At 43.6% G+C, this 19,357-nt stretch overlaps 1 protein-coding gene across 8 annotated transcripts in view; it reads right to left on the bottom strand.

Moving 5' to 3' along the window:
• Nucleotides 1-597: 597 nt before the first annotated feature.
• Nucleotides 598-19,357, bottom strand: part of SLC4A11 (solute carrier family 4 member 11) — a 144,155-nt gene continuing 125,395 nt past the window's right edge. For all 8 annotated transcript variants that reach the window (XM_061441086.1, XM_061441087.1, XM_061441085.1 and 5 more), the window contains 7 exons: nucleotides 18,973-19,222; nucleotides 18,108-18,214; nucleotides 16,775-16,943; nucleotides 13,834-14,007; nucleotides 8,750-8,945; nucleotides 6,190-6,359; nucleotides 598-3,286 (listed from right to left, as the gene is read on the bottom strand). In XM_061441086.1, the coding sequence (XP_061297070.1) occupies nucleotides 3,223-3,286; nucleotides 6,190-6,359; nucleotides 8,750-8,945; nucleotides 13,834-14,007; nucleotides 16,775-16,943; nucleotides 18,108-18,214; nucleotides 18,973-19,222 (1,130 nt within the window). In that variant the 3' untranslated portion in view covers nucleotides 598-3,222. The remainder of the gene's footprint in view (nucleotides 3,287-6,189; nucleotides 6,360-8,749; nucleotides 8,946-13,833; nucleotides 14,008-16,774; nucleotides 16,944-18,107; nucleotides 18,215-18,972; nucleotides 19,223-19,357) is intronic.

A 19,357-nucleotide genomic window follows, 5' to 3' on the forward strand; every position in this document is an offset into this window, starting at 1 on the left:
AACCTTCACAGAAGTATTAAAGTGCTCAATCGACTCTCAGCTCCTTCCCTAGTTAGCCTACTTCCTGGAAACGCCTGCACTTAAGTCAGCAAAACCAGAAGCAAACAAGAAGAGAAAAGGTACTTGTATGAAATAAAATCCTCTGCAGGATCATTACAACCCCTTATTAGGCAAGAAGCCTTGAGTCTCACATCTCCCTTCTACCCATATATTAAGACATGGGTCCAAATGTTCAAGAAGTCTAAGCCAGCACAACTTCTCTTCCCAAGTTGTGCTGATTTCCCATCAGTTGATCCTTTGGCCCCTGACTTCTGTAGAAAGAAAACCCCATGAAACAGAATCCTATTGATGCTACAAGGCAAATATGAACACTGAAGTCATAGTGGTAAAGCAACAGCAATAAAAGATACAAACAAGAGTTGTGATGGATATTTAACACTCACACCCCCAAGCTACCTGTATTTTAAATTATCTCAGTTAGCAACATTTGACACTGCCTGAAATGGATGCTGTCAAAACGGCTTTAAATGGGGGCTTTTTTGGTCCTTCTAAGCAGGGGGATAGAGGCTGCATCTCAAAGCTATTTCCTCTGGCAAGACCCAAACCCTCTGCTCTTCCTCAAAAAGGAGCAGAGCCGTATTCCCTTGGGCACATCCTCTCCTCCCTCCAGCCACAACATCCACAGTATGATTTAAACCATCCCACAGGGTGGCTTCTTCCTGCCAGGAGATGAGACACCAGAAATGCAGCGCCAGGACACGTGTGTTTAATAGCTTACTCAACCAGAGGATGCTCAAACACTTTTGATTCTAGTTTTGGTTAAAGCTTTTGACATCCGTGGGAAAAGCGTGTTATTTAAGCATCATCAGGCCTTTGCACTCCCTGTCTTATAGCAGGTACCGAACTGTTTGCTGTCACCTACTCTTTTTCTGTTGACTGAAGATCAGACATCCTTTAACCACCTCTGCTTTTGCACTGCCCCAAAATCCTGTTTGCTGACTGTCTGCACCCTGCTTCTACATGTAGACCTTCATAACAGCTATTACTGATCTCACCACGTCAATGACTCAAAAGCCAGGAAATATTGATGAAGGTGGTCAGAATCCACACACAGATTTATACCTGCTGTCACACCACTTATCAGACATGGCATGAGTTACCCCTGCTGCCTCCAAGACAGACTGAAAGCCAAACACGGTGTTACCTGCTGATGTACTGGGGTGGCCATCCCGACCCGGAGACTCGCAAAAGAGTTGGTGGGTGCAATATGAACATCGTGCTTTCAAGGTCATGTAATGCTGTTTTGCTTGCTAAGCTGAGTGCTCTCTCCTGTGATCGCTTGGGGATATATAAACCAAGGCCATGTTCTTGGGAACACTTACTGATCTCCTCCATCAAATATCAGTACAGAGATGAAGGGTTTCATAAGAGCCTAAAATTCAGTTTTCCATACGTGTTTTAAAGCCCTAAGCAGCTACATTAAGATGAAAGAACACCTGATATTTAGTGTAAATACACTAAATCTTCAGTGGCTTGATTCTGGCTTAGTTTCAGCATAGTCCTCCCCCATAACAGAGCTGGTCTTTCTCATCATGCAGAGGAACACCCAATCAGTAGGGCATGTGCTGCTAAGAAGCCTGCACCATTTACTGGGCGAGCAATCGGTCAGTAACACTTCTCTGTGCTAATAGTATATTTGGATTTCATTTTACATTACTTTTCTTCCCTCATTTCTCCTCTTTTGAAAGTTCATTACCTTCAGAGGTCCACATTTTTCGTTAACACTTTACCTGCTATCTGTAGTGAGCAGCAAAGGGCAAGCACTGAACTAAAGGGCAGCCTGTTTCACAGTACTCCAAATCAGAAAACTGACCATAATACAAGCAACTTTAAATAAACTGAAATATAAAAAGACAGCAGAAGTTAGATTCGTCCAGAAATATAATATAACGTCTGGGAGTGGGGGAAACTGGAGATGAGCTACAAAACAGAAACAAATGAAATGACTGACAAATATTGATTAGGCAAAAGAGGAAAGCTTTCATTGCATGCTGTACATTAAAATTAAACGCAAAATTCACACATTGGAGCATCCAGACAGAATGATGAAGGCCTCAAGCCATGGGAAGGAGAAAGCAAAAGAACACCTTGAACAAAGCAACACCTGAACAAAAACAGTGACTGAAAAGTGACCATATCACAAATGAGAAAAAAGCAGCACTGAAGCAGAGAACGAGCATGTGGTCAAGACATCATGGGTAACACTGCACAAAACACTTGATATTTGGAAAGAACCAGGCCTATTTGTATATCTATGCAAAATATATACACAAATCCATATGTATATATGTACACATAGGCACTACTGTACATATGTATATGCAATCATTAACACAACTGCCCTTTGACAAGCTTCAGCATCTGACTTTGGGTGCAAGCAAGAACGTTGCAGTTGTGCAAAACTACCCTTCTGTCTTTGATTACTGAGAAGTAATGGTAGAACCACCCAAAATAATTCCCAAATAGCTTAGACCCAGATGTGGTTTCAACAACATCTCCATGCGAGCCCAACTTCGAAACATTTCCAGCTCATTTGTAGGAATTACATATTCATCCAAAGCTGTGGATTGTATCAGTACAAATTAAATCTGTCTCCAGCCCTGCTAATCTGAAGAGATGGCCAGACATCTCTCCTGACATCAGTGGTTTAGCATGAGGCTATCCCACCCAGAATACCAATTTGGGAATACTGGTTACATGGGAAATTGAACTCCAAGGCCAGAACAGGACTGGCATTCTGTAAAAGAAAGGTCAGTTGCTGTCCTCATAGTGTTTTAGAAGAAAGGGACACGGCGCATAAAAAGAGATTCCCCCCACCCTCAAACAGGGGACCACATGACAACTCTGAGGATGCATGCTCCAACCATACAGACATGCTGATCTTTGGGGTTTCCAGTTTGGGGACGTGGAAAGGAGCATTTTCCATAAAGCTTGCTTGCCTCACAGCTCCAAAGAGCATCGGCCTCCCAAGTCCAAGGCTGGTCTGGTCTGACACTTCAACGCTCAATTGATCTTTGATATGTGTGCATTACCAATGCTGGATTAGAGCAGAAAGAAAGTGGTGAAAGAAAGAACTGCAGATAGATTGTTCTACGCTTCGGCAAAGCCGCCTTCCAACTCTAACAGAGCTGTCCTCACTGCTCTGTGTGCAGGGGACCTCATTTAATGTTCTGCATCCATAGCATCCAAGTACTTTGCTTCGATGATCCTAGGGAGCAGGTTATACCTAGGATTGAACCAGAAAGACAGCATTAGTACTTGCTTATAGTCGTGTAACATTTTCTCTGCCTCAAGACTCTCAGCTGAGTTTGTCCATGGCCATGCATACAACACATTCACCCAGCTGAAGGGGAAATGAAATGTGGCAAAGTAAAAACAGCCAATCCTGCAGGCAAACACAGTATGTAGAGGAATAACAGTGCAGAGGTCCTCCTGCAAGAAGCTTCCTCATTTCAGCTGAAGAAGAAAGAGAACATCGTCACCCTCACAAGAGAAAAGTCACTCACCTAGAGCATCCTGTCACCATCCTCTGCTATGCTCCTGGTTTGTGCTGGGGAACCAGTTAGTAACTTGCCTCTGCCTCTAGTTTGCCAGTGGATTAATTACTTTGCCAAGAATTGCCCTCTATTTCCAATTACAACTTTCTTCACCACTTACTTGCCCTATAGTGGGTATGTTGTCTCAAAGACCTGCATACAAGGATTGTCTTGCGCTTCCTTAGCTCTCCAAGTATGCCACATCACTCCCTTCAGCTCTCACCACAAAGAAGCTTTAACAGACAACCCTGAAGTCTTACTCTTTAGAGAAGCACCAAATATATTAGCAAGACTTAAGACCATGACAAGAGGCTAAAAAGGGGCTGTGATATTCATCCCTCCAGCTGCTGGTAACACTTCATCCCCATCCAGTGTCTGGATTCCCCACTGGATCATAGAGACAGCGATTCCCTTACTTTAGGGGTTTGGGGTTGCTCTCATTCAGTCCTGCTGCAAGCTTAGTTGTGAAACTTCTCTTTACTTAACAGGAAGCTATTCTTCAGCTGTTAAAATAAGGCACAAAGCACTAAAAAGCCTGGAAGGGCCCTTTCAATAGCTATGCAAGAGATCCTAAAGAGCACTTACTACTGAGAATACCAGCATCTGCTTAAATAGACCTGTCATGAGATAAAACTGAGAGCCATGAGAGAACAGGTAAGCATCACAGAACTTGGAGAGAAGATTCTTCCTCTCTGAGCAACTAAACTCCAGTCATCCCAAAGTTTTGAATCAAAGCCAGGAACTGGTAATACCCAGAGAGATAACTTCTTCTCCCCTGCAATAATGAGAAGCCATTGAAATCCATTTACTTTCACATTAACACTACACCACTGGTGCCTCACCAATGACAACACAAATCATGGGTCTAATGCTGTTGGACAGATGGAAACGTGGGTTTAAAATTGATAAGTAACATAACTGTTTTTCTGGACAGGACACTGAGCCATGACTCACTCATCTGGGTTTGATTCTAGACTTTGACCCCTGGCTGCTGTCCCATCTCCTCTTCCTTCCTTCACTTCTTAAGAAGAAAAGAGAGATTTAATATCTTCTACTCTGTCTCATCTATTTATAGTGCCAAATCTTTGTGGAAAAGCCACTGTTAACTACAGAGCTACATCATGGTGCTGCCTTCTCTGCTGGAGTCCCCAGGAACTACATGAAGGCAAAAGAAATCAGAGACGAAAGCCGAGGGCAAATCTCTGTATTGTGTCTGGTAGCACCATCTTTCCCTTAGCAGCAGGTCTGATTATCCAGCTACTAGAAAAAGCTGCTCTGTAAAGGGAAATCAGCAGCAGAAGCAGGATAAGATGACAGGATCTTATTTACTTAAAAGTAAAGATATATATGCAGCACTAAATTATCTAGCTCTTACTACAAAATCAGGTTCTTTGACAGCACCCTCTCTCCACACTGATTTAGCTTATTACACTATGTCCAATGTGTGTGGCAAAGAGTGTCCCACATTTATTTCTATACTGAGCTGCTCTGTGCAGAGACCTGCAATTCCCACAAGAGTCAATCATCCAGCACTGCACACAGCTGAAATCTCTACCAGCAACTTCAACAGTCATCCAAAGTGATGCCTATGTGACGGGTGGGTGACAGACTCTTACTACAGGAGCAATACTTCCAGTGTTTTCCAAGACTGTTTATCTCTAAAAATCCAAGCCAAACAGATCTAACCTGATCCTGTTGAAGGCCATGGTAAGCTTTGACATTTGCTTTTATTTTGGAAAGAACTGGACTCGCCTTTATCAACCAAGGAAAACACCATAATAGCTGCTTTTGCAGATTATCACATTGGTAGCTCTGAACTTTGAGATCAGACAGAAAAATCTCTGAGACTGCAAGTTCAAAGACAACCAGATATCACTGGATACCATCCTGGCCTAAAAATAATCAAATGGACTGGAAACAGATCTGTTCCTTCCAAGATCTTATTATGGCTTCTCATTATAGCCAAAGGATGGAGAGCATGAATGATTTAACTGAAGAATGATGGGCAGTCACTGTTAATGAGCATTAAGGAAGAAATTAGTTAAATTTCTCTATGATTCTCTCTCAAGACTGCAAGATATTGGCCAGTTTGACCTAAATGATTATTGGCAATAACATTTAGCAGTGCAGGAGGTCTGAAAGGTCACCACAGCTCTGGATAAGAGATAAAGAAAAGTTTCTAGCTCTGCTCCAAGCACAGGGCTTAGGAAATCAAATTACAACGCACTTTGACAAAGAGAACACTATCAAATGCCACCTAGGGCAAGGCTCAGCCTACAGCTTCTCAGGAGCACCAGGCATCTTACAGGCACTGCAAAGGGAGGCTTATTTGCCTCTCTGCTAGCTGGAAGAAGAGTCCGTGGCCAGCACAGAGCCTTGTGCACAACACCAGCATCAGTGAAATCACAGGCTCCCTGCACTATTTCTCCTCAAGCCTGAGCAACTAGTAAAGGAGAGGTCACCATCATCCACCTCTAGCATCTGGCTATTCAGGAAAGTGCTGGTTGCACTTCCAGACCACTTGGACTTCCTACAGTTCAACCCTGAAGACAAAAGGTATGAGAGACAAAAAAAGTGCAGCCAAGCTTCATACCTGATTGGGATCATCCCTATCATGATGAGTGGGAAGATCATCTTCATGTAGGGCAATGGTGACATGCCAAAACCACAGAGGATGAGGAGCTGCAGGACCTGCAAGCCTGTGAAATAGTGGATCTTCCTCTGGGGCACTCTGCGGATGTAATGGGTCGGAGGATAAGCAGTCTGGGAAGAGAAGAATTACATGTTAGACAGGCAGAAACCTAGCCTTGTGACTGCAGAATGTAGGGCCCAGGCTTTCGAACACAAGGGTTTTAAAGGAGTCATCAATTTATACACACACAGAGTGCATCAGCATCAACAGGTTCAGCAGCAGAACACAGGATTTGTAGGGTTAAAGCAAGTATCTTAAACCACAGCACTGGCAGCAACACACAGAAGATGACTGGCACTAGAAACCCGCAGAAGAAAAGGCACACCAAAGAACTAAGACTGCCTTTGGGAGCATCTGGAGTGCAATAACATATCTTGATAAGTGCAGTAATAAGATTCCCTGGAGTAGGATTATCAGGGCTTTGCAGCAATAGGTGAAGTGCCTGTAGGCCTGGGGGGGGGGGGGCGATGGTAAGGAGATGCATTCAGGTTCTGTTACTGCTGGCTGGTTTCTCCACCTGAAAAGCAGGTCCTCATTATTTTATAGCCTTCTGTCCTCTGCTGACCAGACTCCATCTCCATGCCCCTAGTGGTCCCACTTCTTTAGCTGAACCAGGAGATGGGGTTGGGGAGGTGCAAGAAGAGGCTGTATTCAGTGCAGTGATTTTCTTAAGTCATATCAGATATTAATTTTTGAGAAAGAAGGTGAGGGGGAAGTGACATTAATAGGCTAAATATCATTCGTGGTTTCTTTTGACAGTTCCTTGCTCATGTCTGAGCACAGGCTTTGACTCACTGTCTATACATCAATGAAGAGTATGAGCGACTGTCTGCTGGCACCGATACAGACTCAATGGATTTCAGATTGTGCCATGACTCATTAAAAGGTTTCCACAAAAGGAAGATCTCCATATTTGAGAATAGTTTTTAATTTTCCAGCTTGGAAAATTCCACACTATTTCTAATAAAGGCAGAAGTCTCATTCTACACACATCAGTAACCATTCAATCCTCATTCAAAAATGGACATGACAAATGTAATCTTTACCCAGGTTTCACTGGTTTTGACCTCTGGGATGTAATATTAGAGATCAAGACAGATTAGCAGAGATGCAGAGCGAAATGTTGGGCTTTTTAAGCCCTTGACCATTGTTACATAAAAGAAGGCAAGATGGAAACTCACAATTGCTCCCCGGTACCGCCTACACTGCAAACTAACACCTTCTTAGCACTTGTAACAGAGGGAGCTTGAAAACACATCTTCCAGATTTGTTTTCATCCCACATCACAAGGGCTTCAATAACATAAGTAATTTCATTTTGAGTTTAAAATCTTATGGCATTTCACACGTGTCAAAATGAAAGTGTAAAACACAGCAAAAAAGTCACCTGTTCTGAAGTTCTGTTGGGGAAATCAAAGATCACCATTTACTGACATCATGCCTATGCTCTTTAATATTTGTTATTATTGGTTTTAAAACACATGGACTCTGCAGCTGACAGCATCACAGAGGGGTTTTAAAGCTTACAAACATGCTACATTCAGTGAGCAGCAGTTTGTGCAACTGTCTTGTTTCAAAAGGCATTGCCCAGATCTCTTTTTGGTGTGGTCTACACCAGGTCTTCACTGATAGCAGCTATCCTGACTCCATCCATGCACTAGCTTTCACTTTCTGGAGATAGAAGCCCCATAGCAATTCTGAGCAGACTGAGAAGGATTATATGTAATATAATATCCTAGTTATAGGACAAGTGGAAATGGCTTTAAAGCTGAAAGAGGGTAGACTGAGATGAGCTCTTAGGCAGAAGCTCTTCCCTGGGAGGGTGCTGAGGCGCTGGCACAGGGTGCCCAGAGAAGCTGTGGCTGCCCCATCCCTGGCAGTGTTCAAGGGCAGGTTGGACACAGGGGCTTGGAACTGGATGAGCTTTAATGACCCTTCCAATCAAAACCATTCTATTATTCTATGATTCAATACCCAAGATACCAACTCTGAACAGGAAAGCTCAAACACTTCTGTGGCAGGGAAGTGCAGAAAGCAATTAATGCGGAATTAGAAGACAGACGAGATGCAGTGCCATTCTCTGAACAATCCAGCTACCACCTCTTTTTAACCCAAGAACAACCATGCCACTTTACTTGTTTGACACTAAATTATTCTCCCACTTACTTGTCCCCTTTAATGAAAAGGGCATCTCTTGCTCTTGTCTCAGTGGCAGACCAGGCTAAACTGGAGACATCAAGTTTCATTCCCACTTTGCAGAGAAATGTGAAAGGGATGCAAGGTTCAGACTGGAGCTAGAAATCAGCCTGCTGAGAACATGAGTTTTAGGGCTAGTCCCATTCCCAACACCAGCACCTTTCCATGTTAGCTCCTGCCGCATTTTGGTGCTAAAGTGGTAAAATAAAGGTTGTAAATAAAGTTTCCTTTTCTGTTCCACCAGTCTGGTGCCCCAGTCTGGTTACCTGTTCTTTGAGCAGGAGCGCCACCCTTTCAAAGAGCTGGTTCCCATCAATGGAGGTCAACGCGATGTAGAGGAAGAGGCCATAGAGCACTGGCTTTGGGATCCACTGGAGAGGGAAGGGGAGGAGCAGAAGGGAGAGGCCAACCAGGAAGTTTGCCACTAGACTTGTCAGCCGGGTCTCCTTCACACTCACAATCCTGGAAGCGAGAGAACAGGGATTAGGGGAATAGGATAATATTGCAGTATCCACATAAGATTATCGCTGGGGCTCACTGTGCATAGGTGCAGGACACGTGCCGCTCGGGAAAGGGAAACTCATCTCCACTGCACTGAGATCAGCACTTCTGGCCTCGTGCTGACACAGAGAAGGCAGAGCTCTGCTGGATCCAGGCCAGGCACTTAATCCACAGCTCAAACACAGCAGCTGGAAAAATGCCCAATTCCCCTTCTGCAAAGCTCCATGGACCCTATCCTGAACTGATTTGCCCTCTAAACTAATTCTGTTCAGCACACTGAAGTAAAGAAACACCAACAAAACCAAACTAAAACCCCCAACTAGTTAAGAATCCTTCTCTTGGGCAGTATTCCTTTCCTCAATTTACCCAGTGCATATGCAATTGGCTCCTATCCAGAAGAAAACTCATTGACTTCTACAGGAACTAATGAACCTCTTGTATAAAGAAGTCTGCATTTTATTGCCTGCGAGTCAGCATTTCTGATGTATATGAGCATCTCCTTGTTTATATGGAAGGGAATGCTGAGAGCACTACGGAGGGAGCTAGAAAGCCAATTCTGATGTGGATAATAGCAGTTGCACTGCAAATTGCCTATTACCATGCAAAACATGTAATTAATTAATGCAAGTTTTCCATAGCTGGCAGAGCACAGATTGATTTTTGGGGGGTGGAGGAGTGGGGGCGATTGACAGGAAAGCAAGCAGCAACTTTCAGAGCCCACATGGGAGATGAGGGGAGGTTGCTCTGTTTTCTTTTCACTTCAGCTAAACCTGTGAGCATCTCCTCCTACTTTGAAGCAAATTACCAGAAACAACAGGAGGAAAGAAAAACCTCATCTTTTAAGACTACTTGTAAATAAAGAAAAGGAGGATTCCTAACTTCTTCTGAGAAGATAAATCCACCCCTTCAGTGGATAAACTAGTGAGTAAATCCCCCTGTTACCAGGAGAAATGAATGTCCGTAGGCTGTTTTGGTGTCATCTAGTGGCCTCATTCCCTGAATGCAAGACTTCATATCCCAGATAACCCTATACCCAAAATATCCTGAGGATTAACACGAGAACCAGCCATGAGATCTATCAAAATACATTTCCTTCTATTACATATGTACTGCTGGAACTTCATAATCCCTTCTGGTTTAAAGAAGATTGCTTCTCAGTGATTTCTTTCAATATTAACTTTTTGAGTCTTGCTTATGAAAGTAAGGTCAGGTTGAACTTCAAATCTGTGAATACATTCAAGAGCATGATGAAGCTGTGGGGATGAAGGAGCCTTCCACACTTAGAGAGAAAGGGAAGGGTAACAGCCTAAGGCTCGCTCTCAGGATTTGGATAACATGGCAGAATTAACATGAGCTCAAGAGCAACAGATATCCCAAGCAGTACACAAAGCCCTGAGGACAAGGCTTGAATTTGTTGATGGGTAACAGAGGAGGTCATACATATTATCTAGTGTTACCAAGAGAGGATGCACAGAAGAGCCACAGGAGGTGTTAACCTTTAAGTAACCTCTCCCCTCCCCTGACTAGGTTTAAATAGCAGAAACCACAGCTTTCCTCCTTCAACACAGATTTCGTTCACATCCTCTTGCAACTCTCCTATGTCAAGGGGTCCCTGCCACTGCTTAAAGAAGCTGAGGGAGAGCAGAGCACTTGACTCTTATCTGCAGACTGCTCTTTCCAGCTTTGGAAGAACTGGGACATCACCTAGGTGGATATAGTTTGGCACCTTTTCCATTGTCTCCAGGGTCTGGATCACCCCAAAAAGAGAAGACTCTGAGATGAGCAGAGCCAAGCAGCTTAAAGTGCAATAGCAAGTGCTAATTCAGAACAATTCGATAGCCTGATAAAGAGTGGTCAGACTACTTGAGAAGCTCATAGTGGTTCTGGTAGCTCTGAAGTGGCCCAGTAAAGCAGGAGTGAAAGGATGCACCAACTGATTCAGCTTCACCCAGGTACAGCAAGAGTTTCCCTGGCTTCCAAATTGGGCAAGCTACAGAAGCAGTATTTCTGCTACTTCGGGCAAAGATCAAACCTGCTGCTGAGGATGCTCATGACCTGCAAGCATCAGTCTGAGCGCACACATCTGCTAGGTTCAAAGTCACACAAGCTGAAGAGCTCAGGATCAAAATCAGATATGAAGCCACCACATTTCAGTCAGATACAAGCCTGCAAGTACAGAACAGGTTGTAGTAGTAGCCCTTTAGTAATGGATTTCTGAAGTTCATGAAGTTTCGTACTGTGAACTCTTGGGATGCAGCAATCATGGCACTAAAGAGTGTTTGAGCACATATAAAATGTACTGCAACTACTACTGCCAGTTCCTGCTAGTGCCACTTAAAGTAGTTTGGAGCTTCTCATCGGAACATAGCTAAAATTACCCATAATTGACCAAACTTGAGATGTTTAAAGTTCCAAGTCTCAAATTGGTCTTCTGCCAGTTCTAGCATGTTTCTTATTTCTAGGGTAAGGACATCACAGTCACATTAAGTCAACAGCAGAAACTCCGTAATTTGCATGTGTTCAGAATCTCTTTTAGCCTTCAGGAAACAGCTCCAGAAAGTCTGCTGCAATGGAAATGAAGTAATTAATGGAAATTAAAAGAGCATAATCCAGGCTCATTTCCCCAGAATCCTTTAAATCTGGCTAGCACAGGATTAGCCATTCCTGACCTCCTCCATCTGAGCAGTGAGAGCCTATTTGCAGATTGCTACATGAAACTCGAGTGGTTACTCTACAGGGGAGCAGAAAACTTTGCTTTCATTGAGACAGGTCTTTATCCTTGTTTATATCATCATCCTCAGTAAGAGCTTTGATTTGAGTGCAGGAAAGGAGCCTGCCAGGGGAGCCAGCACTGAAAGAACTCCTGATTTTCTAACTGAGCTTCAGTATATTTCTTTTTCAGCAGAACTGACTAGGAGAAAACAAAGCAGAAAGATGACAACATTGCTTAGAGCCTCCTGTTTATAGCTCGGTGCTTTGCAGAGAACAAAACCACTTCTGTCTCAAAGGGAATTCAAGTAGCTAGGAAATCCTTGTTCCCTCTTTCGCTCCCAATATCAGGCTCAAAGCACTCATTTACCTGACAACTTACCTCCAGCAGAGAGAGAGCTGTACCATGAGAGAACATGCTTAGCGAGATGAAGGCATCCCTCTGCCCTTTTGGGATAACAACTGGAGCTGTACCTAGCTTAGCACGGCCAAAGAGGACTCTCTGACACTACTTTTGGGCAGCTGGGTAAAAGAGGACGAGGACAGCAGGTAGACCTTAATTCAAGCTGGGAACTTGACTTTGCCAAGAAGCAGCCAGAATGCAGAATCAAGACAGTGGGTAGAAAAACAGGGAAATAGCTACCAGGTATTAAAGCTGACAATGGAAGAAACAGGAGGGAGGCTTAGTACAGGGATTTCAAAGTGTAAATTCTGCCTTTCACAAAGAAATGGAGATCAAAGATATCTTAGAGCGGATCAGGAAAAAAATTAGGCAGAAGCTCTTCCCTGTGAGGGTGCTGAGGCGCTGGCACAGGGTGCCCAGAGAAGCTGTGGCTGCCCCATCCCTGGCAGTGTTCAAGGCCAGGTTGGAGCAAGCTGCTCTAGGGGAAGGTGTCGGGGTTGGAACTGGATGAGCTTTAAGGTCCCTTCCAACACAAAGCAGTCTGGGATTCTATGATTAGGGACACAAGGATAAAGGGCACCCTACAGAACTCAAATTGCAAAGTTGTTGGGAGCTTTAAAATAGGGTTTAGCATTTATTCAAGCCAGATATAGCTGTGAGAACAAGTATTACCAACACATACTACCGGGAATACAAGCCCATGGGACTGATCTCCCAGGAAAGGTCTATAAAAGCATTGGAGGGAGCAGCAGGACAGCAATTTCCAGATGTGGAAGGTGAAATCTGTATGTCACTGACCCAAAAAGCAGCTGTGGCAGGTTGAGCTGGGCCAACTGACACAGAAAACAGCATGAAGGTTAGACTGAAATGAAAGAGACTGACCCACTCCATCCCCCAAAGTAAATGACCACTTAGCCTCACTTTTCATAAGTGGCAACTCTGAAAATGGAAACCAAGGCAGGATAATTAAAACTAATGGTATGTGAGTGGAAATTACCACTTCTGAGGTAAAAGCACTCAACTGTAAAATCCTGAGATCAAACAGACCAGATATTCCCTATTCTGAAGGAGGTTTCATGAGAAATGAGATATTTCATTTTACTTCTTCTTTAAATAGGTCTCTGTTAAGAGTGTGTTGGACAACCCAGAACAGCCCAAAAGCTCGTCTTAAATAGGAAGTCGTGACCTGGGCATGGCTTTGGAGTTGCTTTTGCTTAAAAGCAAGAGAATTTAAGAAGCATTTCGCATTCCCGGAACGTGGTGGGAGATGCTATGGGAGCTCTGAAACAATGCTGCATTTTTCCTACTCTTCGTAATAACCACCAGACAGGTTTCAGCCAATGAATCAGACTGGATTTTTTCTGGTGGAGACATCTGGAAAGATCTGCCTAAAGCATCTCTCCTCAGCTTTCCACAAGGATAAACCTGAAAAAGGCCTTGGCTGACTCTTCCAGAGGACAATTTGCACTGCAGTGGGTGGAACCCCTGCAGACTGCATAAAGAGCATAAACCTCTGTCCTAAAACCAAGCACTTTGGTGAAGGAGGATGAAGCCAGGTCACAGATCACGCTGGCTGAGGTGGCTTCGTTTGGCACATCTCCCCCTCTACCTCCATATCTTGCAGGTTCTCAAGATGACAGCTAACTCCTCAGCCATGTAACCCACTATACCCAAAAGGATTAGGAAGCCACAAATAAACCCAAAGATATTCAAGACAGCTCCGTGGTTCCTACTTACGTCTCATAGATGTGTCCACTTTCAACCCTCTCCTCCACGTAAGCCAGGGCGCGGACGTGCATTGGGGAATGAGGGAAGGCAGCATGGATCCATGGAAGGCCGAAGACAGACAGCCCTGTGTTAATCAGCGCAACAAGCAGGAGGTCCCAGTGGTAAGCTGTTCCCTTCACCAACCTGAAACGAGGTTTTTGTCGACAGCAGTTACACCCAGTACAAGCTAACAGACTGCCCTTGCTGAACCTGAGCTGCAATGCTAAACACCAAAGTGCACTTCCATCCACCGAGTGATTTCACACCTCCTGCCTTACAGTCTGTGCTACATGAACACAAAACATAATAAAACTGGATAGCTTGCTCCCAGAGCAGTCATCTCCTGGAAAGAACAACACTGAGCAGAAAGGCAACCCACTCAAGTAACGGCCCATGAAGATTTTAACAGCATTTTGCCCCTATGCTTACTGCAGTCCACTCAAAATACACATCTATACTTGCTAGCAGGGTCCATGTAGGGAGTAGTTAGAAACCTGGGCATGGGTTGCCTAACTACTGATGCTGAAGTTTCCCCATCTGCCTTGTTTTTAACTCTGGCCTCCCTCCTTCCTGATGAGCAGAACATGTGCTGCAGTAATCGCCTCATTGTGTAATGTTACTGTATGATAAGGAAATGAGGCATGAATTCATTAAACTTCAGCTCCTCCTTTGTAGCCAAACAAGGAGATATGCTCCTAGCTTTGGTGAATACTGGGGAACCTCTGTTTTGTTTCTTAGAGGGCAGAGGAAACTGGCAGCCTTCATCATCGAGGAAGCTGACCTTCCCTTTGCAAGGACTACACAGAGAGCAGCTACTAGCACTGAACTCACATCTAGTTTAACCTTGCCTTTTTATGCAAGGTCTGCCCCTTTTCTCAATGTACCCATCTAGTACAACTCCTCAGATACTATAAGTTTAGAAAAAGGCTAGGGAAGGATTTAGCTCTCAGACTTTGACACCTCACTTAAAAGTCTATAGCCGTTTTTCTGCCTGGCCATCAGACCAGACAGCAGTTGGTACCCTCACACAAAGGATCAGCTGAATTGCTCTCCAGGCACCATCAATTGGAAAGGAACCACCATTTAGGTGTCTTAATGTCACCAAGCAAGCCCTGTTCAATATGTAAGCAGACACTCGGAGCCATCCAAGATGCTCCAAGACATGAGGTGCATGGAGCTAGTAGACATGACCCAGCACATGAAGATCTATGCCTAGTTCCTACCTCAAAAAGCAGTATAAGCCATTTTTTAGGCAGCAGAAATCTTGGGTGGGGTTTGGTTTTGAAACAAAAAGATTTGTCTCATTGGAAGTGCTCACCTCCATTGACTGAAGAGTCCATAGGGTGACTAGGTCAGGTAGATGTCTACACTGCAATACCTCAAGCTGGAAGGTGCTGGCAGGAAGGGTGGGATTGTAAACACACTTCCCGTGTTGGCTCACACTTTGAAAGCACTGCCCCGCTCATGTGCTGCTTTCTCAGAGCAAAGGCATCTCCAGCATCCCCAGGGTTATCATTTGATTATCCCATCTGCCCTTTTCAGAGGGCTTTCTATGTACAAAGGCCACATCATTTTAGCCTCCTTGGGATGCAACCTGCTAGAACTGTGTAGTACACACCTGCTTTGACCAATGGATAAGGCTACATTGAGCCTGTCCAGCCCAACATGCAAAGATGCCTTATCCTAGATTATCTTCACATAGCCCATCCAGCCCAGTATTCCCTGGACTGTCCTACACCCTTGCTTTGATTATTAACAAAGCATATTAGTGTACTTCCAGGCAAGCATCGTCTTTTCCCTGTTCTTAATAGAGGAGGAAATCACTGCACTTATTAAGACACCAAGAAGTACATTCTCCATTTGGCTGGTACAGACAATGGTATTTTCATTATGTGATGGTACCACAAACAGAAGCTGTCAAGCCCTGTTGTTTCCATCTCTAAAAACCCATGCCCTGATTTCTCCTCAGTCCCATAACAAGGCATTACGAAAAACACTAGGAAAAACACTGAAGAATATTTTACATTCCTTAAAGATGCTTTAGTGGAAAAAAACCCACAAAAGTTTAGAAGAAACTCCTATCAGGAAATAGATGACCCAGTTACATTACAAATTTATGCAACACTTTTAAACAGATACAATAAAGATGAGAGGAACAAAAATCAAGTGGTCACAGAAAACCAAATTAGTATAGCTGAATCTGAGCTTGTCTTCTCCCTGCTCGGTGTCAGTCTAGCTACAGCATGTAGAATATTAATGTAGGTTATGCAAAGAGAGAACCCTCCCACACATTACATTAGCAAAAGAATCCTCTGAGACATGGTAGTTTCCCTGGAAAAGTCATACACGTTCATTCTTGGTATCATATCCGATTGCAGCTGGCACAGAAACATCAGAGGGAATATTTTAATAGCGCAACATCTCAACTCAAGTTTGCACATAAATCAGACCTTTCAGACGTTAGACATACTGTGCTATTTCCACCTTCTCAGCTGGAGACTATCAGCTCCAAACACTTCTTTTTCTGATGCTCAGCTGCAGCATATCATGTTATGACATTTATGCAGGTCATTGACTTTCTCATTTTCATAAAGTTCCCTGTAGTGCAAGAGCAGCGCAAGTTTTAGACTCCCTAGGTATCTGCAGACCTCAGACCATACAAAAGATCTCCATAACATTCACACATTGGCAAAGAAAAAATATGCCGAAGTGTTGAGCTCATAGATGCTCTGTGGTTTGGCCTTACTGCCACAGTACTGGGTATTGGGGATGGTGAGGAGTTAAGTAGTAGAGTTATCCTCATCTGTGACAACAGAAGTTCTGAAAAACCGATGTTCAAACAAGCTTTGGACAAGCAGTGCTGAGAAGAGGCTAAGTATATCCCTTCACAGAGGAGTACCAAAAGCATTACCTGTTCTCCGGTGCGTTTGTGAGTGACGCCACAATGTTCTGCTCTATAAAGAAGAGCATTGACAGGAGGAACCCTAGCCCCATGGCACTCATCACTGACCCAATGGACAGGGACTGGACTGGGGCGAGCACGAACAAGCTCTCAGATGGATTGTAGTTGAATTTGGACACTGGAAAGAGGAGAGGAATGATGTTAGGAGGCAGCTTCTCATCCAACCATCCACATGGACTCAAGTAATGTTATACACATCATGAACTGTTGGGAACCAATGCAGCAAACCAGACATGATGGTCTGGCATGTGGGAGACAGAAGGCCATAGAAGACAGGCTCATCTGGCTGTTTTAGTTTATTTTTTTCCTCCATCCTCTTAGAACTTGGCTGCCATCCTGATTTGACAGATTACTGCTACTCCTAGTGAGGCATTACACACATTTGAGCAAAACAAAAGAGGGAAACTTGTTTTCCACAGATGCAAGGCATTTTTAGATTAGAAAACCTTATTTCTAACAACACGATCGTCCTCCTGCTCAGTTAATCAACCGACAGAGGCATTTCAAAACTTCCTCATATCCAACAAGCTGTGCAAGGCATTTGAGTATGAAATGCCCCTACTTTCCTGTCATTGGAAGAAATCCATGACTAGGGATAAATCACACATGGCCACACATCATTTTACAATCCAACTGGATGGAATGGCCATCACAGAAAAAAAACAAAAGACATTTCTTATTTGTTTCCATACATTTCCTCACATCACCCACTCACGTCACCACAGGACAATGCAATTCCTGTCCCCATTATCGCTTCCTGATATGGAAAAGCTGATCTATTTGGCCAATGAATGGTGCCTCATATTTAGATTTCCTTGTGTTAACTTCAAACTGCGCAGATGCTCTGCACCATTTCACCTAAATTAGGAAAACGTAAACTGGAGACAAAGAGGACAGACTGGGATCATCAACTCTACGCCTGCATGACTGGCAACAACCCTTCCTGCCTGCTAATTACTCTTCCCTTTGTTCTTGGCCAGAAATTGTTGATCCTCTTTATTGTAAGAGATATGTACTTTAAACTACATTGACATGAAAAGGCACATTGGAATAATTTGTAGAAAAAAAACTTCATCCAGGCTCATTTGATTAAGGGGGTTTGGATTAATTAAACCTAATACTGAGGAAATCTGAGCTCTTTGGGTGGTGCGAGGCACACACGGCAATTGTGAAGTTGGATGGAGTTATATTTGCCATTTCTTTTGCTTAGCAAAACCTTCCTAGGATTTAATTTCTCTTTTTCATGTATCCCATTATTCCAGAGCATAAAAATATAACTTACTTTCAATTTCCTTGAAGATATAGGAACCCACAGCAGAGAAAGTCAGAACTGAAATCGGTAAGGCACAGTCGGATAGAATTTCCCGTACTCTGGCATGCAAATAAGGGCTGCAATTTAAAGACAAATAAAACCTTCCATCAACACCACACTGTAGGGACAATCATGCAATCCAGATAGCATTAATGCTCTAACAAGTGAAAATTCAGTCCAGTCTTGCAATTCTAAAGAGATACTTGGAGTGAAAAATTAGTCTGCAAATCAGCTTTAAATCCTCTGGAATCTATAGCCTTTGAAGGTTGATGAATGCATACGCAAAACCCATAAAGAAAGAAGAAACTAAGATGCAAGCTAGAAAATAAGTCCTCCAAACACCAATTTGTGTCTCATTTCCACTTTAGTTTAATTGCTTACACAAGCATCTCAAATGAAGAGCTTTAAAAGCAATGGGAGTAAATCCCAAACTACAGCCGGGCATTTGACACCCAAGAGCACACTGAAGGTACATTTCCAGTAGACCTTCCAGTACCATCAGTGATTTTTGCCCTCCAAAATGATTCAATGCCTATTTTGAGGGAGTTACAGGGGTTCCAATATGAAATATATGGTTCACCCAAAGCTTTCTAACAAGTCACTTGTGACGCCAAACCAAATACGGAAGGACATTGTCCAGTGACTGAACATTTTGTTGTGCTGCAAACATTTTCCAGGTGGCCAGCCAAGTTCATGTCTGGCTTTGGCTTCCACCAGCACTAATGGAAGAGTTCCATCTGATTTTTCTGGGTTACATGATCTAAACCAGTAGTGATTCCTCAACAGGTAATACGAGATAATCAGTAGTCTGAGCTCTAAGACTGAAGTAACTCACCTTTTCTTAAACTGATAGAGCGTATGACCAAGCCAAAGGGTACCCAGCATCAACATGAGACTAAGGACGGCAGTTTCACGTCCATAATGCACATCATGCGTGCCTGTTTGATTCTCTAGGGACATGGATCTGCTCACTGATGAATTCATCAAGAAGGTGGTATTGATGCCGAGGCTTGGAATAGCATCAGCTGGTGCTTTTTCCAAGTAACTTTCTCCTGTGCGCCCACTGTAGTAATATTTCTTAAAAACTGCACAAACAACCAACAGGCAAAGCATTAGGATACGTTTGTGACAATCAAAGCAAGTAAAATAAAGTGGTTCTTCCTTGCTTGATCATGCAGTATTAATGTTATGCTTCACCAGGTTTATAGCTCTACCCTTGA

Source organism: Pezoporus flaviventris, unplaced genomic scaffold (assembly GCF_033815535.1).
Source record: "Pezoporus flaviventris isolate CSIRO_AGI_PZ_B2104156 unplaced genomic scaffold, CSIRO_AGI_Pfla_v1 ptg000188l, whole genome shotgun sequence".
In the NCBI taxonomy this organism is placed as follows: domain Eukaryota; kingdom Metazoa; phylum Chordata; class Aves; order Psittaciformes; family Psittacidae; genus Pezoporus; species Pezoporus flaviventris.